The following is a 22,769-nucleotide window of genomic DNA, read 5'->3' as shown; positions in this document are numbered from 1 at the left end:
GACAGGTCAAATCCGTGACTATGTAGAAGATGCCCTTTATTATTATTATTGTTGCTGCTGCTGTTGGTAATGCTGTGGCCTGAAGGGTTTTCTAAAGAATGACGTGGAGAGCTGAGATCCACAGAAGTGTGAAGATATAGAAAGAAGGTCTGGAATATGTAGATGGAGCAAGCCTGGAACGCAATTGATATGGGTGATATTGTTGCCTTTGCCCAATGATATATAATTTCTTCCCTGTAATCTGGGCTTTGCAAAGGTGGTCCAGGGACTCATCAGTTTTGGCAGTGAAAAGACCTTCCCCTTCAAAGGGAAGGGCCTCAATATGCCTTTTGGCTGTGTCGGAGAGGTCAGTGGATTTTAGCCAGGCACAACGTCAGAGAGCCATAGCACCAGAGATGACCTTACAGGTGCATCTTCCCTGAAGATTTACATGTTGATTCAACCACCAGAGAGTTAGGAGTAGGGTGGGTGAAGAGGTATGGAGCTGTATCGGGCTGCACCTTGTAAAGGCTCACCAGAATTTTAGAGGCAAGTGTTATAGATGCAGGTTTTATCCAGAGGAGATGCATCACATCAGACAATGAAGCCAGGAAAGGTAATACAGCTGGTGCAATTGGCTTGGAATCAACAATTTGGAACACTGGATCCCATGCTTGCTTCGGAGGAGTGTCTACTTGAAGGCCCAGAGCCCTAGCCATTCTGGTAACCACATCTAATTATTATTATTATTATATTTATTTATATCCTGCCTCTCTACAAAATGCAATCGAGGTGGTTTACAAGATTAAAAATATACAATCTGAACCCTCAACCCACTCCCCCTTAAAATACAATTAAACAATGTAGAATTTAAAACATAAAACATACTTTAAAACAATACAATAACTGTGGTGAAGTCAGAGGTCAGCAATTAGATTTTCCTTTGTATAGCTGGAGAACTATTCAGGAAAGGCCTGCCGGAAGAGATCCATCTTTATAGCTTTTTAAAAGCTGTTTAGAGTGGTAATATGATGGATCTCATCCGCCGGGCCATTGCACAATCTGGGAGCTACAGCTGAAAAGGTCCTCTGGAGGTCGTAGATAGTCTTGTTTACAAGGCTGTAACAGATTTTTCCCTGAGGATCTAAGTGTGCGAGGAGGATTATATGGAAGGAGGTAGTCCCGAAGATAGGTTGGACCCAAGCCATTTAGGGCTTTAAAGGTAATAACCAACACCTTGTACTGGGCCCGGAAATTGATGGGCAGCCAGTGGAGTGCCATCTTAAGATCGGTGTTATGTGGTCTCTTCTGGATGTACCAGAGGCCAATCTGGCTGCCATGTTCTGAACTAATTGAAGTTTCCGGACCAAGCACGAGGGTAGCCCCATGTAGAGTGCATTGCAGAAATCAAGGCATGAGGTTACCAGCGCATGTACTACAGTCTCAAGGTCCCTGACTTCCAGGAAAGGGCGCAGCTGGCGTATCACCCAAAGCTGATAACAGGCGCTCCTAACCGTCGCATTCACCTGATTTGTCACATGAAGTGACGAATCTAGGAGCACCCCCAGACTGCGAACACAGTCCTTTGAGGAGAGTGTGACCCCTTCTAGGACTGGAGGTTGTATCCCAATACCTGGGTTCGGAACTGATACCGTAAGTACCTCCGTTTTGTCTGGATTCATCTTCAATTTGTTTTCCCTCATCCAATCCATTACTGCCTTAAGACAGTCATTGAGAGGTGAGACGCCATCTGAAGTCAAAGCTGAAAACTGAGACATGGAGAAGTATATCTGGGTGTCATCAGCGTACTGATAAAACACCTCCCACCCATGCCTCAGGATGATCTCTCCCAGTGGCTTCTGAGAAGAGTTGAATGTCTTCAGGGGGGAGAGTGGGGTCCAGTATCTTCAAGCTCCTCTTGAGGTGATTCTATCAAAAGGGAGGGAGAGACAGGTGAAGTCTCAGTGTTATAAGCAGACTTCTACGCAGAATGTTGGTGGTGGGACAGAGTGGTGGATTGGACAGCTTGTGTTGTAACAGCAGCTGGTACCCTAGAAGAAGCTTGTACAGTTGATACCAGAAGAATCACAGTAGGGATGCGCATCAATACTGAAGTAGTGAGCGGTATCGTATCGCTGTCATTGAGGCCGAAGAATGAGGTGGAGTTGGAGGAGAACACGATACCATCATAGTGATGCAAGGAGGTGGAGAAGACACCCTGGTGTCTCACTCCTCTGGTTGCTGGAACAGTGATGGAGGAGTGGAAGGTCTGAAACAAGAGTTGGACTGGGAGACATGGTATCGAGTAGAAGCGTGGGATCGAGATTGGGAGCACGCTCGGTATCAAGAAGGAGAGTGGTAAGACAGCTCCCTGTGATGGTAGTGATCTCGATACAAAGGAGAGTAGGACCTGCAAAATTAAGGACATTCTCTCCAATAGTCCTCCATTCTGTATTGTTCTATGTATGAAGCAGAAGTATATGGAGAATCACAGTAATAAAGCCTTGAGGAGGATGCAGATAGATCAGCTCGATCTCTATACAGCATTGAGAGTGGTGAGATCTTGCAGGTGAGAAGGAGCAAGACCAAGGGGGTGGAGGTGAGAATTACAGTCTATAAATCCTGGCCGGAAACTCAAAGATCTGTGACGACACCAACAAAGGGACTGGTGGTAACAGTGAGACTGCAGTCACCGGAGTCAGCAAAGTCAGAGTAAAAGGAGTGGGCTGTGGTAACAATATCGAAGCTGCACACGTTGAAGCCAACTGTGTCACTCTCCAGCATTGAGTCCACCTGAGGGACCGAGAGGGGAAGAAGGACGGCTGGTACCACAGTTGTCAATGCTGAAGCATGGTCTTATGGTTTGTCTTAGGCTTATCAACCTCATATTCACCTGTGGTAGTTGTGGATCTCTTCTTTGCCTTATGAGTATTGTAGCTTGTCCTGAGAAACAGAGGGAATATCCTGCAAAGATGCAGTCGAGCAGCAAGGGTCGCCATAGAGTCCAGACTGGCCTCAGATGATATCAAAGCTGTCAGCCCCAAAGGGAATGATACTAGGGCAGTCAATACCGAGGGAGCTGATATCGATGTGACAGAAGCTGAAGAAGAAGCTGTTTTCCTTGAAATCTTCGAGATCCTTGAAAGCTTAGAAATCAGAATGAGAGTCAAAGGATCCTGAGGTTAAGCGTTCAGCTATGGACAACGAATGCTCCCAACAAAAAAAATTAAGTGTTGAGCTCTATTGCAGGGCATTTGAGGAGTAAAGGAATGAAAAATAGAACAGTGCTTAGCAATATGGCTTTCACCGAGATTAAAAAAACACAGAGAGTGTCCATCAGTAAGTGCAACTTTCCTATTAAAGGAGACACAAAGTTTGAAAGGAGAGGTGGAGGCCATAAAAGACCTAGTCTGGCAGAGAAATTAGGAAAGAATAAACCAACCTCTCCCTGCTGTCTCCTCTTTTTTTTTTCTTTTTTCTTTTTGGCAACTCAAGAATAAAGAATAAAAATAAGAACATAAATCAGAAATAAATCAAACAATCTGACTGTAAATGGAGTGACTCAACTAGAGAACTATCCCAAAGAAGCTTCTCTTGCGGTGGATGAACGAGAAATGAAGGTGGAGCTAGATTGGTGGGTTTGGGCATGCTCACAGGATGGGAGGGGCTACCCACCAATCTACTTAGGTTTTCAGCTTCCAAATGCAGTCTCTGTGTAAGTGCAAAACCCTATTATGTGAGGCACAGAGACCACGAAGAAGAACTAGAGTTCCATTTCCACAACTGCAGATGCATCCTCAGAGCTCTCCCATGTCTTTCTCCAGGGTGCATATTTTCCTGTCTTTGGCGGGTTACACACCGCCATTAAAGTACACGCGGAGCACGTACTAGGGTTGGGGAGGTGCAGTGCTTCCGCACCTCCCCAACCCTAATAAGCGCTCTGTGCTTAAAAAATGATGGCGGCCGTTCCAGACGGCCGCCGCCATTTTTACGTAGTGGATGCTGTGCTTCCGCATGTGTCGTGGCGGTTATGACGCTGCGAGTGCGCCAGCGGCGCTTCGCGGCGTCATAGCCGCGCCGCGAGGAGCTCCATTTTGGAGCTCCTTTTTTGCTGTGCGAGGGTTGCGTGGTTTGCACGCAGCGGCTCCCTCGCGCAGCAAAGAGCAGCGCCGGCAGACTGCCCTATTTCGGCGGTCTGTAAACAGCCTTTGTGAGGAAAGGGGAATGTTTGGGCTATCAGTCTTACAGATGTTGAAACTCCAGGATGCCCTTTTGAATCATAGACAGAATATTAAGTATATTTCTCAAGCTTTTTTGATAGTACAATCATCTTCCTCAGTGAAAAAGCCACCATCAATTCTGTTGACTCTTCCAGCAATTTCCAAATAATTATTTAGATTTGATTAATAACATCACAGTACGCATTTTCTACTTGTTTTTACCACTGCATGGCTACTGCTAAAGTCCAGTCCACTTTTGGCTTTGTTGCTCTGTGAAGTCAACAGTTGGCTAGGAGAAAACACTTTCCACAAGTGTGGGAGTAGGGGTAATCTTTAGAAAACGATGAAAAGTTTGCCTACCTAACCCAAGAACAGAAGGCTCTCTGTTAGTTTTCTCTTGCCCTTGAAAAAGAAACCTATTTCATATCATTGCATTTCTCCAGGTTTGTGAACAAAGACTGTAGTTTTCCTACTGGATTAAACATACCCACAGTACTCCCTAATCGGGGTTTAATATAATCATATATTTGATTTAGAAAAACCTGCTGCAATGTTTTAGCATTAACAGAAAGTTTTATGTCATACTGGTGTCACAAGACAGGTTGTAAATGGCAAATGGGTATTCCAGATAGCGCTTGCTTTCAAAATGTATGCTATGTTTAATTTCACTATCTAAGACTTCATACTTTGGGACTAAAAGTTAATATATGTTGTTGTTGTGAACCTTCAAGTTGTTTCTGACTTATGGTGACCTTAAGGTGAATCTATCATAGGGTTTTCTTTGCCACTTTTTTTCAGAGGTGATTTGCCTTAGCCTTTCTCTGAGGCTGAGAGAGTGTGACTTGCCCAGGGTCACCCAGTAGATTTCCATGGCCAAGTGGGATTTTGAACCATGGCTTCCCAGTGTCCTAGTCCAAGGCCTAACACTATGCCATGTTATAATGAATGCCACCTTTTCCTGTTCACTTTGTGGCTGTGGCATCAGTTCAGTTTGATGATAAGCTAAGCAGAAATTCTTTGCTTCTTCCCAGGTACGACGCTTTGCTGTCTCTATGTAGTAACAGTTGTTTTTCCAAAACCACCATCCAGGATCTTTTGGGCATTTCAGATTAATCACCCCTGAAAAATGAACATCAGCATTTAAACAACCAGGGAACATAACAAATATCAAATGTCATTGCCCCCTGGTATTGTTAGTATACCAAGTAGGTCAGCACCACTGACCAGAGATGCATCCAGTTATATGGTGAAATATTCATGCAATGGCTGCAACTGTATTTTGATGGTAACCCATCAGCAAAAGAAAAGCTATTGCTGAAAAATATTTCAGTGCAAAAATCCCAAAGCTTGTGTCCAGGAATTTTAATGGGCTAGGTCAAATCGGCTTTCCCTGCATGATGCCAAATTTCCTTTCTTCACTTTCTCCCTCATTTTTGCCCTTTATTGTCATGAGTGATATGCTGTGGGTAATAAATAATGGGGTGAGGTAAGTAACAACCTCCTTTCCACAATTTCATAGGCTTAGACTTTTTTTTAGATAATAGAAACTATTATCTAATCAATTAATTTCTCACATTGATGCTTTCTGTAAAGATTTTCTATATTGTTATTGTCTTCACCTGAGATCTGACCCACTTATGTTCTCAACAAATACAAGCATAGTTGAGAATGGATTTAAAAACAAAACCCCAACGAAACAAAACTCTGAGATCTGATGCACTTAGCTATTTTGCCTGGTCTGTCAGAAAGCTCTGGTACCTCACCAAACTACAAATCCCAGGATTCTGTAGGATAGAACAATGGCAGTTAAAGTTGTGTCAAACTGCTTTAATTCTACTTTGTGGATATACCCACAGATTTGATTAAGTACAATAGTGGTTAATGTGTTACCTCGGGACCAGGCCCCAATCACCCCTCTCACATTTCATATCAATCTAATATTAAAAAGTACACTGAGGTGAGTGACCAATGTGTGACCTGTAAAGGCAACCCCAAGGTGGAAATCTGGCCATAATCTGGGTGGTTCCAGCAAGGGGGTAAACAACCACAGTGAGATCACCCAAGACAGCAACATAATCCCTTTTGTCTATGGAGGGTGATGATGGGACTCTGGCCAAAGGAGATGGTTGTGCATACACTGACAAAGGACACTTCTCCAACAGCAAGGGGTTTGCTTTTGTCTGAGATATCCACACCAATCATCCGAACCTTTACTACAGCTGCCAACCATTCTTTTTTCCTGGAAGACCATTTAGCAGAGAGTTGATCCAGTCATCCTGAAGAATACTGTTCCAGGACATGATTTTCAGTATATATATCACTACCTAGACACTAGCAATTTGGTCTAGTTTGTAATCAGGCAGACACTGTGCCAGTTCTACTAGGGACCTCATTAAGCTGGCCATCCCACTTGCCTCACTGGCTAATCCAGACACCCATTGATTTGAACCATACTTCAAGATGGGTAACGAATCACCTTTAGCAAAGCCTGCACTATTTACCTTTTCCCATCGTTGCATCATTAGTTTGTGTGTGTGTGTGTGTGTGTGTGTGTGTGTATGTGCACGCTTGTGTGTACAGTATGTTGCTTTTCTCCCTAATAAAATTACAAAAACCTATTTGGAATTGCCCCTGGCAATCACAGAAGTTTACTGTTGCCCCAGCGAAAACATAATTTGATCTATTAAAATTCCCCTAAGCATATTAATCTGTGGGTACCCTCTCGGGACCCCAGCATTTTTGGTAAGAAATGAATACAGATTTTTTTAAAAAGCTCAGAACTACAATATGTTCCTTCTGCCACAGGAACTCCCAAAAATGGCAAACATGTTCTGGAGGCCAAATTTCCCCAAGTATCTGTGCACTCCGGGCTCTTGGATAAAAGCCAGTATAGAGCAGCAAGACTGAGGATTTTAAATGTCCCTCTGATGCATCTACAAGTAATCAGAACACATAAACAAAACAGGCACAGTGAAATATCTTCCACTGCTTCAAAGGGTTCAAAATGGGGTGGGGGTGGGGGGGGGGAGTGATGACAGAAAGTCCAACTAAGTTCCCCACTAGAAGTGTGTGAAGTACCTTATCTCTAGAGTACTATACATGAGGTGAAAAACCTAGTTCCGGCCTAGTAGTTATGTTCTAGATGCAGTAAAGTAACACCTGCATATGCACATCAGTTTGTGGCATGGCACGTACAAATACTTCATGAGGACAGCTTGTGACTATTTATTTTGTGTTTGTGACCACTACAGTTACAAATCAGGTGAACAGAATCTGTTCTTCTCCATTCCAGATGAATTTGGGAAAGGGAGAGATTATTAATACAGCTGTAAATGGAATACCTTTTTCACAATCTGTTGTTAAGTAATCTTCGTTACACTGCTCATTTTCAGCACATTGTCCAGTTAATGGATTACAGTTTTCAGTACCATTACAAGTGCAAGTTATGTGACATCTAGGACCATAATATCCTGGTGTACAAGCTGCCAAAAGAGATTTCAAAGGTCAAGCAACACAGCAAGTTAAAGAAATGCAACATAGTGGGGTAGGGTGAGGGACTAGGATGGTAATATCAGTAATAGCAATAAAAAGTAGAACAATCTTATAACACAACAAGAATAGTAATTAAATCAATAATAATTAAAAATAGCCACGAACAGCTCATTGCTGAATGCAAAGACTTAGTTGACCTAGCAGATTTCAGTTTTCACACTTAAATCTTGCATTTCTTAGCTACTGGAAACAATGAAAAATTGAAGTGTTTTTTTTAATAACAGTAAAAATGAAACTAAATAGCTCAGATTTCCTTAGGTTAGGAGATTCATTACGACAAAAATAATGTTAAGTAAACAATCTTTCCAGAAGATTAAGGATCCTTGTACAGTCTTCAAAGGGGAACAATTTGATCACAACAAATTATAAAAGAACATGATTAGCTCATTGCTACAGTTATATATTAGCTACTTTAAAATTATTATTTGAACAAAACAAGCCAAAAACTAGTAACAGCTCACTGATAATGTACTTCATGTTATGTGTTAATGCACCTATGGCACTACCTCTCTGCAGTGGTGGGATTGTATGTTCCTGTGTTGTAAAAGGCAATACTGCTGGCAGCAGTGCTGTTGGTAGGGTTTCCTATGTCAGACAGACTTTTGCTGATGAGCCATACTAAATGTGCCAAACAGGTACTGGGAAGGCTCTCTCAAAGACAATGGCAGTTGCATCATAGCTAACGCTTATTAGTACTGTGCAGAAGGAGGCACAGTAAATCCCTTTTGAACTTGTGCAGATCATGAAAAACAAACAAACCTCGGATTGAGAAATGGGTGTGCCACGACATTTGACTGTCCTGATGCATAACCTTACTCAGGACAAGACACTACAGAATACGAAGAAAACAAACAAGGGGGTAAAACAAGTCTGCTTTTTATCTCCCTATTTGTTTAATTTGTATGCTGAAAATACAGTACTTAAAGCAGGATTAGACTTGGAAGAAGGAAGCATGAAAATTGGAAGGAAGATCAACAATTTAAGATATGCATATGACAACATACTACAGTGGCCTCTTACCTTAGGCAGGGATCCATTAAGGACCCCCCCCCCCGCCCCGCATAAGGCAAAAAGCGTGCATGCTCAAGCCCCATTGAATATAATGGGGCTTGTGCACATGGCGTGGCAGAGCTTGTGCAACACAGGTGTGCACGCCATTCGTTGTTTTGCCGCATGGCTTCAGAATAAACTGAAAGCCACGTACAGTGCACCCACGTATGTGAAAGCTGGACAGTAAAGAAAGCTATTAGGAAGAAAATTGACTCATCTGCAATGTGCAGCTGGAGAAGCATTCTATGAATACCACAGACTGAAAAAAAGACAAACAAATGGGTCCAAGAGCCTTGAACTCTCCCCAGAAGCCAAGATAACTAAGGGGCTCTCCAGACCACCTCAAAAGGGCAGGCTGGAGGTGCACAGTTTTCCTCTAGAAGGACACTGCAGCACTCAAACCAGGTTCTTCATGGCACATGGGGATGTTGTCATCAGTGCACCATTTTGGCACTGACACATCCATGATGCAAATGTGGCGCCCGGAGGTGCAGACGTGGCACTGCGCTTGTGGCATGCATCCACGCCCCATATGGACGGCGCCACGTAAAGATGGCACCATCCATATGTTCTAGAGTTCTGGAGTATGCAAATGCTGCATGCTCCAGAACCCTAGAATTAGCCCCAGGCCGCCACAAATCGGCGGTCTGTACCAGACCTAAAATTGTTATTTTGGACGTATCATGAGAAGACACGACTCATTAGAAAAGTCAATAATGCTTAGTAAGGCAGAAGGGAGTAGGGAGAGACTGATGGATAGACACAGGGGCAAAACAGACTGCCCCAAAATGGTGGACTGGGACTGCCATGGAGCCGCACACAATGGCCCCAATCCACCTTTTTCCCAGCACCAAAAGAAGCAGCGGATTGTTGCTCATCTCCACCCATTAATTTCTGTTCAGCAGTCAGCTGCACGCATTATTTCACTCGCTTGCCGTTATGATCATGTCTCCCCTCTGTTGTCCTCCCTTCACTGGCTCCCTTTTCCTTTCCGCATCAGGTACAAACTTTTGCTACTCACCTTTAAAGCCCTGCATGGGCTGGCCCCTCTTTATTTAACCGATCTTCTCTCTCCCTATATCCCTACTCGCACTCTCCGCTCTGGTAGGCAAAGTCTCCTCTCTCAACCCAGGATCTTCTCTGCCCCATCCTGGATCCATCCCTTCTCTCTTGCTGCCCCTCATTCCTGGAACCTTCTTCCTCTGCATGCACGGCTCATCACTTCCCTAACCAGCTTTAAAGCTGAGCTGAAAACCATATTGTTTAGGGGAGCGTTCTCAGGGAATTTGTGATTGTCATCTGGCTGTCTGATAATATTTGATGTGATGTGATTTGTTTTTATATTTGATGTTTTTAATTTGTTTTTTCTTTTCTACATGGTAATTTTATCTATTCCTCTTTTTAATTGTTACTATCTTAGAGTGTACACCTTGGGCAGGCTTTTATATACTCTTTAAGTTTACCGACTTTGTACTGCGCTGTGTATAATTACAGCGCTTTAGAAATAAAGTTTAATAATAATAATAATAATAATAATAATAATCCTTTTTGCACTGGTAAAAAGCCAGCTTTTCCACCCTGCTGTAGCTTTAAGGCGCTCACCTTAAAATGCTGCACCACAGGAGTGCTCAGAAGCCGGCCTACATGTGGGCAGCTGGGTGGCATGAAGCCAGCTTCCAGGTGTCTTGGGGGTGTGCATTGTGCATACCTCACTCTCACAAGTCAAGTAGATACCAGCTTTGTATGCCAGTCTGTCCTGGCTCTCAGTCATTAGAGATGGATAGACTCAATCAAGGAAACCACTGCCCTGAGTATGCAAGACCTGGGCTAGGCTGGGCTGATGATAGGGTGTCTTGCAAGTTTCTCAGTCTTAGGGTTGCCATAAGTCAAAGTCAACTTGACAGCAGTTAACAATAAAAAACAACAACAACATGAGTACATATTTATGGTCTGGTTGGACCATTTTTAAGCTTTTCCAGCTAGACTCGTAAATGATTTGAAAAAAATAGGTCTATTAGTCATGATAACTACACAGAAACGGTGCACCCTGAGCATCAGTTGCTAAAATACAAGTAGCAAAACTGAGCTTGTGAGTTTACCTGAAGTGTTTGTCTACCTATTATTGAAATTCATGCTGGATTAGAAAGATCTGATTCTGGTTTAGCAGGGCTTTTCTTATGCTGTATAGTACTACCTCTGTGGCAGGCCTGAACATTAGGTAGGCTTAAATTTGAGCTACAACTTACAGATATAAAATAAAAATCTGAGTGACATCTTGGAGATATAAAAGGCCTAATTCAAATATACCACTTACATAATATCAAATAAGTACCTTGTGAGACATACATACCACTTTTCAAGTATGCTGTATATAAATTTGCAAAGGATCCACTGACAAGCACCAGTCTTTTTGCAAGAAACGTTATGTAGCTGTCTCTTATCTTTTGAACTCCAGTACAAAGTGTTCTTTCCAATCTGCAGTGTTGAAAAGCTTCACTTAATGATTTGTGGATGACTGCTTTAATATCCTTGGCAATACCAACCAGGTAATAGCCACCAAACATATGGAAATCCATTGTTTCTACAACATGAAAATAATTGGTTTGGCAAGTCAGCCTTCCATTTTATAGAAACGTTTTATTGCTTTTGCCTCAGCTGGATGGGAACTCTTGACATCACCTTTCCTATCCAATTAACTCTTCTGCCACCACCTCTTGATTTGAGTCCTCCCTCTTTGGCAATGCAACAGGACAATTGCTAGAGATTCCACTTGCACTTTCTGCCTGGGCATATGTTAAGGCCTTACTAAGCTCACATTCCTGCCTTTTGAGATCTTGTAGGTGAATGTCACAGTCCCACATCTGCAAAGGCAAGCTGGGCTAGTGTGGTACTTTGTTAAGGAGTAAAATCAGTTCAAAACCTCAGCAGTGATTCCCAGAAGGCAGCTAAAGCCATGCTGAAAGTCACATGTACAGTTCCCTAATATCTAATCTATCTGACTATGCTTCAGTTGTGACCACAAAAAACAAACAAACAAACAAACAAAAACAGACCAAAACCCCCCACACCATAAAACCCAGATTTTGGCTGAAATGAATGACAGTAGATCAGAGCAGCCTTCACTTATAGTAGGGAGGGGGGGAGGGACGGAGCAACAGGACAGAGCAAGTGAATCCTTGAGCTAACTCTCACATTCAGCTTCCTCAAGCCAGCCACCAGGTAGCAAAGCAGCCCCCCAATTTCAGCACATTTCCCCACTTTCCAGGGAAAGAAGCAAAATAGCTTCCTGGTCTGAGATAGAGAGAAGAAGGGGGGGGGGGAGGATCCATTGTCTCTGTGCTGTTAAAAGGATTGCAAATTTCCCTCTTGATGTTAATCAAATCAAGAAAAGAAACAAAATCCTTAGCACAACTCGCTACTACATTCTCCTTGTTAGAAAATGTGGTTTTAAAAAATAGTAAAACTTAGTTTAGCAGCAGTAGCAGCAACATGTACTCAACAGATATGAACTTCTAGTAAATAAACAGAATACATAAGGAAGTAAAATAATAGTTACTTTATTGTTACATCTAGGTTCTAGAAAAATAACTAACCAGTAGAGAACACCTATACTTTGGTAGAAGGGTCCCTAGAGCTGACCCCCATAAGTGTAAGAGGGTTCCTAGAGCCGACCCCCCAGGAATGTAAGAGAAAAATCATCATCCATGCTGACTTAAAGCAGAGAGGGGAAGAAGGGAGAACAAATGTTCATAAAAGCTCTTAACCCCTGGACAAAGGGAAGGGGACAAGAAGTAAAGAGACAGTACAGGAATAAACTGAATAATCTAAATGAATATACGTCTCCAGGACCAGATGAAGTACATCGAAGGGTATTAAAAGAACTGGCAAATGTAATATCGGAACCATTGACAATAATCTTGAAGAACTCCTGGAGAACAGGAGAAATCCCAGCAGACTGGAGGAGGGCAAACGTTGTCCCCATCTTCAAAAAGGTGAAAAAAGAGGATCCCAACAATTATCATCCAGTTAGTCTGACATCTATACCAGGAAAGATTCTAGAGCAGATCATTAAACAGAGAGTCTGTGAACATTTTAGAAGGCAATGCCATAATCACAAAAAGTCAACATGGACTTCAGAGAAAGAAGTCATGCCAGACAAATCTGATCTCTTTCTTTGATAAAATTACCAGCTTGATAGATGAAGGGAGTGCTGTGGATATAGTATATCTTGATTTCAGTAAGGCTTTTGACAAGGTTCCCTATGATATTCTTGCAAACAAGGTTGTAAAATGTGGACTAGACGGACTTCCGGTAAAAAATGGCGAGAAGAGAACAGTGGGATCGTTGAGCGGGATCCTAGCTAGACTGACTGCATCCGGACAGATTGAGGGGGGGACCTTTACACTTCTGGAAAATCCCCGTCATTACTTGGGGTACAGACGGGCCCTCATGGATCAGCATACAAAACTTTTCTCTGCAGCCAAAGGAGTGGTGGTTGTCTTTGCCAAGGAGAGAGGCTTGTGATCGCGGGTTGCCGCAGACGCAAATCGGGGCTTCAAGAACTGAGCAGATTCTCGCCTCGCCAGTTTTAGGGAAAGGGGAAAAGAATCAACATTGGATTAATAACAGTAAGTTTGGCAAACAACAAGTTTCTCCGACTCAGATCTGTGTCATATATGTTGAGCATTTTAGAGCCATTTTATGGGCTCTTTTGGTGAAACTCCCCTTTTGTGCAGAGGACTTGTAAAAAGCCGTGCAGACTTAGATCATACAGGAGAGACCGCTTTATAAATACTTTAAAAGAGTTTTGGGGACAATATAACAATGACAGGAAAATATAGCGGTTTACATCCTGGAATATTGAGGACTGAGTATGAAATAGAGCAAAATAAAGTCTGATGTGAGAGGATTGGGACACTTATTACATGGATCTAAAATTTGTAAGTTAAGATGGCGTAGTATACATATTGGAAGAGTTACAAAGAAATAGACTGATCAGTTTAGAGTGGTATCTCAGAAGTAAAATTATAATTGACTATAGACAGTATTATTAATATCTCTTATTTTTCTTTTTGGAAAGCACTTTTTTTTCTCTTTTCTGGGAAAGCACATTTTTTTCCTGAGGATTAGTGGCAATTCAGAAGTTAGCTGAGTGGAGCTGATGCAACTTTGTTGCAAGATACAAAGAGAAACAAAGAGTTACACATGTCCCCTAAGAAGATCAAAATAGAAACAGACATAGAATTAAACATCCAGTATCTCAATAACACAAACTTTACAAACTTCTCAGTGGAGAGGAGAAAATAAGAATAATAAGAAACAAGAAAATAAGAACAACACAGGGGAAGAAAGGAAGAGAGGAAAGGGGACAAGATGACGCAGCGCCAAACACGAGTGGGATTTAAAGTGAAAAAAGAAAGAGTGCATCGGATTAGAGGACAGGGGAGGAGACAACGGAGATATAAAGTGTCTTTTTTGATTCCATTACATCTTACTTTCGATAGAGTAATGACTAATTAAGTACCATTAACAATAATAATAACAAGAAAACTAGAATTCTAGCTCACTCTTTCCAGGAGGAAAGCTGGTTTTCTTTCTCCATGTGCTTTGGTGAGATCTGACCTTTTTAAACTTGGGATATTGCTGTGGATCATTGGTGGGAGTGGCCAGAAGCCTAATTCTGTTTAAATGCTGGGGAAGGCGTGCACCTGATGGCACGCGAATTGTTTATTTTGATTTTTTAAAAATTGTTATATAGTCAAGGAGGGTTTGGAGTACACAGGAGAAGCTGGCCTGGGAACGTTGTTAGAGGGAGGCCCATTAATTTTCCACATTTTCTTTTCCCTTTTTCCTTAATGGGCTTGTGGGTACTTTTGCTCAGAGAAAGTGAGTCAGAGACTTGCTCTGAAAGGAGCTAGTCTACATAACTATAAGGCCAGTGAATTGAACTCAAGGACAGAGTTTGGGGACAAAGGCCAAGCCATCAGGGTTTCTTTACACTGGTGTTCAGCAGGGGAAACCCACAGTTTTGTTTCAGAGCCTCCTTAAGACTTCTCAAAATGGACACTGAAGGCCCTGCTGCAGTCACCTGCAACACCTGTGGGATGTTTTTCTTCTTGCCTAGGGATATGGGGAACTTCACCTGCCCCAAGTGCAAGTTGGCAGCCCTCTTAGAAGAGAAAGTACAGCAGCTGGAGGCCCAGGTCGCTACACTTCAGCATCATAGGGAGCAAGAGGTTTTCCTGACCAGAATGGACCAGATGGTCCTGGACAGGAAACACACAGAGAAAGTTGCTGGGGAGGAGGAGGTCACTTCACACACAATAGAAGTAGACAGTTGGAGGAAGGTCACCCACAGAAGTAGGGAAACCAGGAAACATTCTGTAAGCTTACAGCTACAGAATCGATTTCAATCTCTCTCTACTATCAGGGATGATGAGGAACAACAGCAGGGACAGACCTCAGGGACAGAGAGTAGGGGACCCAGAGAACTCCACCAAAGGGAACGGCCGTTGCTAAGCCTCGGAGGAGGCGAGTGGTGGTCGTCGGGGACTCTTTGCTGAGAGGTACTGAACCAGTGGTTTGTGGGCTGACAAGATGTCTTGAGAGGTGTGTTGTTTTCCTGGGGCAAAGATATGTGATGTGACAGAGAGGCTGACAAGACTTGTCAAGCCTACTGACCATTACCCCTTTCTTTTGGTTCATGTGAACCAATGATACTGCAAGGCATAGCCTTCAGAATATCATAAGCGATTATGAGGCTTTGGGTAGGAGGTTGAAAGAGGTGGATGCACAGGTTGTTATCTCCTCTCTTCTCCCAGTTGAAGGGCATGGTCCAGGAAGGGAGAAGAAAATAGCGGATGTAAACAACTGGCTCCGCAGATGGTGCCGCCAAGAACGATTTGGATTCTTGGATCATGGACTGCGGTTCCATGAGGAGGGACTTCTGGCAAGGGATGGGTAGCATCTCACACCAGTTGGAAGAAATGTTTTTGCCAACCGTCTCAAGAACTTGATCAGGAGGGCTTTAAACTGAGATATGGAGGGGAGGGAGAAAGTATTCTGGAAGGCAAAAAGGCTGGAGAAAATAGTCAAACTGTCATAGAGGGAACAAGGTAAACAGTGCAAGGACTCAACAGTTGGAGGCAAAAATGTTTGCACAGGCAGCAAGTAAAGGGAACACATGGTCTTCGATGTCTCTACACTAATGTACAGAGCATGGGAAATAAGCAAGGTGAACTCGAAATCCTAGTGCAACAAAGCAAATATGATATAATTGGCCTCACTGAAACCTGGTGGGATGAGTCTCATGATTGGAATGTGGAAATAGAGGGGTATAACCTTTTCAAGAGAAATAGGCCAAACAGGAAAGGAGGAGGAATGTCAGGGACATTTACACCAGTGAAGAGATCCAGGACATCAATCCTGGAAGCCAGGTGGAGAGCATCCGGATAAAAATCAAAGGGGAAGGAAACAACAAGGATGTTATTGTGGGAGTCTACTACAGACCCCCAAGTCAGATGGAGGAATTGGATGATGCCTTTCTAGAACAGATGACCACACACTCAGAAAGGAGAGATGTAGTAGTGATGGGTGACTTCAACTACCCTGATATTTGCTGGAAGTCAAACTCAGCCAGATCCTCAAGGTCTAGCAAATTCCTCACTTGCCTCAAAGACAATTTCATTGTCCAAAAGGTGGAAGAGGCAACAAGGGGGTCAGCTATTTTAGATCTGATCCTAACCAACAAGGATGACTTGGTCAATGGGGTGCAAGTGGTGGGATCCTTAGGTGGAAGTGACCATGTTCTCCTGGAGTTTGTTATACAGTGGAAAGGAGAAGCCAGACATAGTCAGACACGCATTCTAGACTTTAGGAGAGCGGATTTCAGTAAACTTAGGGAAATACTGGGGGTGATCCCATGGTCAGGAATACTAAAAGAGAAGGGAGTTCAGGATGAATGGAAATTTCTCAAAAGGGAGATACAGAAGGCATAAATTAAAACAGTTCCAGTGAGGAAGAAAAATGGGAGGTGTCGCAAGAACCCAGGATGGATGACCAAGGAACTTCCAACTCAGCTAAATTTTAAACGGAACATGTATAAGAAATGGAAAAATGGGAAAATCACGAAAGAGGAATTCAAACAAATAGCTAGCATGTGTAGAGATAAGGTCAGATAAGCTAAAGGACAGAATGAATTCAGGCTTGCTATAGAGGTTAAGAACAACAAAAAGGGCTTTTATGGATATGTCTGCAGCAAAAGGAAGAAGAAGGAAACGGTAGGGTCACTGTGTGGAGAAGAGGGCAAAATACTAACAGAGGACAGAGAAAAGGCAGAATTACTCAACACTTTCTTTGCCTCAGTCTTCTCAGAAAAGGCAAAGGGTGCTCAACCTGAGGATAATGGAGCAGAGGACAGAATAGGGGAAGTTCAGCACAAAATAAGTAAAGAGATAGTAGAGGAATACCTGTTTAACCTAAATGAATTTAAATCTCCAGGACCAGATGAACTACATCCAAGGGCATTAAAAGAACTGGCAAATGTAATATCAGAGCCATTGGCAATAATCTTTGAAAATTCCTAGAGAACAGGTGAAGTGCCAGCAGACTGGAGGAGGGCAAATGTTGTCCCCATCTTTAAAAAGGTGAAAAAAGAGGATCCCAACAATTATCGTACAGTTAGTCTGACATCAATACCAGGAAAGATTCTGGAGCAGATCATTAAAAAGAGAATCTGTGAACATCTAGAAAGCAATGCCATAATCACAAAAAGTCAACACGGGTTTCAGAGAAAGAAGTCATGCCAGACAAATCTTATCTTAAGGAGACAACATGTGAAAGGGATCTAGGAGTCTAAGTAGACCACAAGTTGAACATGAGTCAACAGTGTGATGCGGCAGCTAACAAGGCCAATGCGATTTTAGGCTGCATCAATAGAAGTATAGTGTCTACTATTATTATTATTATTATTAACCTTTATTTATGAAGCGCTGTAAATTTACACAGCGCTGTACATGCAATCTTTTTAGTTAGACGGTTCCCTGCCCACGGGCTTACAGATCAAGGGAAGTAATAGTGCCACTATATTGTGCTCTGGTCAGGCCCCAGATGGAATATTGTGTCCAGTTCTGGGCACCACAATTCAAAAAGGACATTGAGAAACTGGAGCGTGTCCAAAAGAGGGAGACTAAAATGGTGAAAGGTCTGGAAACCATGCCCTATGAGGAATGCCTTAGGGAGCTGGGTATGTTTAGCCTGGAGAAAAGAAGGTTAAGAGGTGATATGATAGCCTTGTTTAAATATTTGAAGGGATGTCATATTGAGGAGAGAGCAAGCTTGTTTTCTGCTGCTCCAGAGACTAGGACCTGGAGCAATGGATGCAAGCTCCAGGAAAAGAAATTCCACCTCAACATTAGGAGGAACTTCCTGACAGTGAGGGCTGTTCGACAGTGGAACAAACTCCCTCGGAGTATAGTGGAGTCTACTTCCTTGCAGGTCTTTAAGCAGAGGCTGGATGGCCATCTGTCGAGGATGCTTTGATTGTGATTTCCTGCATAGCAGGGGGTTGGACTGGATGGCCCTTGCGGTCTCTTCCAACTCTATGATTCTATGATCTATGATTCTAACAACTCCACAATTTCCGAACTATGTTCTTTACTATTGAAAAGAGAATTAGAAGACGAAACTATAAAAGAAAGCATGATTAAATGTGCTAGGAATACAGTCATCCTATCAAATTAGAAAATTGGGAAAGATTATGGGGTCAGGATATAAAGTTCACATTATCAATGGATGTAAGGGAAAATGTATATAAAATGATCCACCGATGGTACCTCTTTCCAAACAAGATAGCAAAAATTAACAAAAAGGAAAATGTTGGAAATTTCATAGAAGAGTTGGATCATTATACCATATATGGTGGACCTGCGAAAAAGCAAACAGATACTGGAAAAAAGTCCATAACATTATTCAAAAAATCTTACATACCCAAATCAAATTCAAGCCAGAAACCATCAAAAAATCTTACATACCCAAATCAAATTCAAGCCAGAAACATAATTGAAGAAAGGGAGGAAAGGAAACATTTAAAAATCTTACTATATTTAATAACTGCGGCAAGGATAACATATTCAAGGAATTGGAAAGATAGAGAGGCACCATCACTGGATGATTGGTTAAGGAAATCACTGGAGATGATAGAGCTTAACAGATTTACCAGTTCAATGAAAGGAAATTGGGTTGAGAAAACTAACAAAGACTGGGATGCATTAATTGTATTTTGCAAGGAATATTGGTCATACGACAGTAACGTTAAAATGTTTAACACAAATTATATAAGAGGTGTGGTAATATAAAGTAGTAATAATCGGTCTTTTTACATACGTGTAAACAAGCTTGTAAAATGTGGGCTAGACAAGGTAACTGTTACATGAATTTGTAATTGGTTGACCGGCCGAACCCTAAGGGTGCTCAATAATGGCTCTTTTTCAGCCTGGAGAGAAGTGACCAGTGGGGTACCACAGGGTTCTCTTCTGGACCCAGTGCTATTCAACATCTTTATCAATGACTTGGGTGACAGAATTGGGGGGCATACTTATCAAATTTGCAGATGACACCAAATTAGGAGGAGTTGCTAATACCTCAGAGGCCAGGATCAAAATTCAAAATGACCTGAATAGACTAGAAAGCTGGGCCAAAGATATCAAAATGAATTTCAATATGAAGAAATGTAAGGTACTGCACTTAGAGGAGAAAAATGAAATGCACCGATATAGGGGGGACACCTGGCTACAGGGGGATACCTGGCTTAACGAGACTACGTGTGAAAGGGATCCTGGAGTCCTAGTAGAACACATGTTGAACATTTTCATAGTAGTTCACAGTGCAATGCGGCATCAAAAAAGGTCAATGAGATTTTAGGCTGGATCAATAGAAGTATAGTGTCTAGCTCAAGGGAAGTAATAGTTCCACTCTATTCTGCTTTGGTCAGGCCCCACCTGGAATATTGTGCCCAGTTCTGGGCACCACAATTCAAAAAGGATGTTAAGAAACTGGAGCAGGTTCAAAGGAGGGCGACTAAAATGGTTAAGGGTCTGGAAACCATGCCCTATGAGAAGAGACTTAGGGAGCTGGATATGTTTAGCCTGGAGAAGAGAAGGTTAAGAGGTGACATGATAGCCCTGTTTAAATACTTGAAGGGATGTCATATTGAGGAGAGAGCTATCTTGTTTTCTGCTGCTCCAAAGAACAAGACTCAGAACAATGGATGCAAGCTCCAGGAAAAGAGATTCCACCTCAACATTAGGAGGAACTTCCTGACAGTAAGGGCTGTTTGACAGTGGAACACACTCCCTTGGAGAGTGGTGGAGTCTCCCTCCTTGGAGGTCTTTAAACAGAGACTGGATGGCCATCTGTCAGGGATGCTTTGATTGAGAATTCCTGCATGGCAGGGGGTTAGACTGGATGGTTTGTGTGGTCTCTTCCAACTCTGTGATTCTATGATTCTAAGTGACTTTTTCACTGACCAAAATTACCATAGATATAATCAAGGCATCTGTGAGGAAGGCAACTCCTTTCTCAATAAACACAGAGCTACAAACATTGATGCTACTCCAACACTCCTAATCTTACTCACAGATCAAGTGGTATTTGTAGTCTTTGATGTTCATGGGAACCCATTTTCCTGCTTCAACTAGCCTTTCGAATGGAGCCCCCATTCCAGATTTTGTTTGTTTGTTTGTTTCAGCTCTCAATAGTCTGTTTTGGGAGAGCCGAGACAAAGGCTCATGGTGGTTTTTATAACCTCTGCTCAGAATTATCTTGAAAGTTCACATTCCACACAACTACCCATCTCATTGGGCAGTTGCTATCTCACTGTGTCACTGAGCCTCACTGAAATATAACTGTATTTCCTCCCACATTTAACACTTTGTTATTTGGGGAGAAGGCTCTGATAATTGGAAGTACTCTCATTTATCAAAACCTCATATTGTAATTGCAGGACAAATCCTCCCCTTCCTCCTTGCTTAGACCTCAGGTGCCAATGAGTAAAAGGGAAGTGCTGAGGAATGGCAATGGTGGTAAACAGGAATGAACTAGGACCTGCTGAGGCCATAAAGCTCTATCAAATGTAACAGGCTTCACTGCATTGCCAAAAATGTTTAATATGGGCCTGATGCGCCAGGCTGGACACATACTAGGGTTGCCAGGGGATGGAGTATTCACAGGCCCCGCAACCCTACTATGTGGGGGTGGTGTCATCATGGTGGCCTCCACCATGACGACATCACCCATGTGCTGCGTCCAAATGGTGTGATGCGTGCGTGACATCTTCATACTGCCCCAGGATGCTTACTGAGCACACCTTGTTCCCGCAGCCACCAAACGGCTGCAGGACCGACGCCATGGAGAAAGGGGCCCAGTGGCCCCTTTATCCCATGGCCCTGGCTCCCCGGTGTCCAGGGGCATGAAGACCCAAGGACACCCCTATTCTGTGCCACAGAGAAGCGGCATTCCGTGGTCCGGAAAAACTCTGGATTGGGGCCGCAGGTCTGCCGGTGAGGCTACCCTGCCCCCAACCCGGAGTGAGAAGAGGAAGTCTGTACTGGGCCATTCTCATAATATAAAAGGTGAGAGTGTGTGTGTTTGTATGTAGGATCCACATAATCTAACACTAGCTTATTTTGCTTGTTCATAAATCCAGCAGCAATAGCAAGCCTACTTTCCCAGTTTGTTAAAAATGTTTATGTTTCAATAAAATGTTGCCCTTTCGAATGCAACTGAATTAAATTTTAAAGCATATCAATAGTAAACCTAACATGCTTATTATTTATTTAATTGAGGCATTTCTATATTGCCTTTTAGGCCACAAGCTTCCCCAGGTGATGAACAAATAAACAAATGTTAACCTTTTCCTGTTAACTTCCCCCATCTCTTCTTCTTACATTCTCAAGGAAGAGCTCATCAATATTGTCACATGCAAAAACAGGAATTTAACAGGTGTGCCTTCAATCCAGATACTATGGATTGCTAAAAAAGCAAATAAATGGCAACAAGAGCAAATCAAGCATAAAATCTCCCTAGAAGTCAAGATGATTAATCTGAAACTGTCATACGTTGAACATATCATGAGAAGACATTACTCATTAAAAAAGGTAATGATGCTCAAATTACATTTTGCTTGAATTCAGCTTAATATTCTCAACTGCAGATACAGTGATTTTAGTAACATCCCATGGCTTAATATGTTAAAGTAGCTAAATTGAAATTGCCATAGTCTAAAAAATACCTTAAAGGCACTAGATTGTTTGATGTTTGAAGCTAATCAGGGTCTGCTCTAGTTAATACTTGGATGGGAGGCCACTATTGAATACCAGGTGCTGTAGGATGTATTTCAAAGGAAGGAAATGGCAAAACCATCTCTCAGTATTCCTTGCCTAAGAAACCCTATGAAATTCATGGGGCCATTATAAGTTGACAAGGAACTATGCAAAGAATGCACACATATGTGTACATACACATTTAAACTCAATGAGTTTATAATTCAGGAATTTCTATTTAACATAATCCAAGAGTGTTCATTTGTACTACCATCTTCTCTTTTCTTGCAAACCCATGATGTTTTCTCATTACAATCAATTCCGGGCATTGAACCTTCAGGAACAGTCAGGTATACACAGCACCTCCAGCGGACTGTCCAGTGTCCTCTTCGCAACCTCAATTGACAAACAAACAAACATTGTTTTAGAAAAGAGACTGTCATGCAAAAATCCAGTCTTTTACAGTGTATAGAATTATGTATAACTCTTGTCTATTACTATTATATTAAGGATGAATGCACAAATTACATTTTTTGAGAAAACATATTTTATACACATATGCAAATTTGTGTTGTGTTGTATGCCTTACTGTCTATTATTATTATTATTATTATTATTATTATTATTATTATTATTATTATTATTATTA

At 42.2% G+C, this 22,769-nt stretch overlaps 1 protein-coding gene across 1 annotated transcript in view; it reads right to left on the bottom strand.

Annotated features, from left to right (window-relative positions):
• LOC121920758 overlaps positions 1 to 22,769 on the bottom strand; it is a 100,931-nt gene that overhangs the window by 25,870 nt on the left and 52,292 nt on the right. Inside the window, exons 11-14 of the mRNA XM_042447934.1 lie at positions 22,392 to 22,516; positions 11,152 to 11,382; positions 7,541 to 7,681; positions 5,152 to 5,318 (exon numbers count right to left, since the gene is read on the bottom strand). Of these exons, the coding sequence (XP_042303868.1) occupies positions 5,152 to 5,318; positions 7,541 to 7,681; positions 11,152 to 11,382; positions 22,392 to 22,516 (664 nt within the window). The remainder of the gene's footprint in view (positions 1 to 5,151; positions 5,319 to 7,540; positions 7,682 to 11,151; positions 11,383 to 22,391; positions 22,517 to 22,769) is intronic.

The sequence above is a fragment of the Sceloporus undulatus genome, chromosome 2 (assembly GCF_019175285.1).
Source record: "Sceloporus undulatus isolate JIND9_A2432 ecotype Alabama chromosome 2, SceUnd_v1.1, whole genome shotgun sequence".
NCBI classification, from domain to species: Eukaryota; Metazoa; Chordata; class Lepidosauria; order Squamata; family Phrynosomatidae; genus Sceloporus; species Sceloporus undulatus.
The sequence above is the reverse complement of the archived record's forward strand: the minus strand, read 5'-3'. Positions and strand labels throughout refer to the sequence as shown.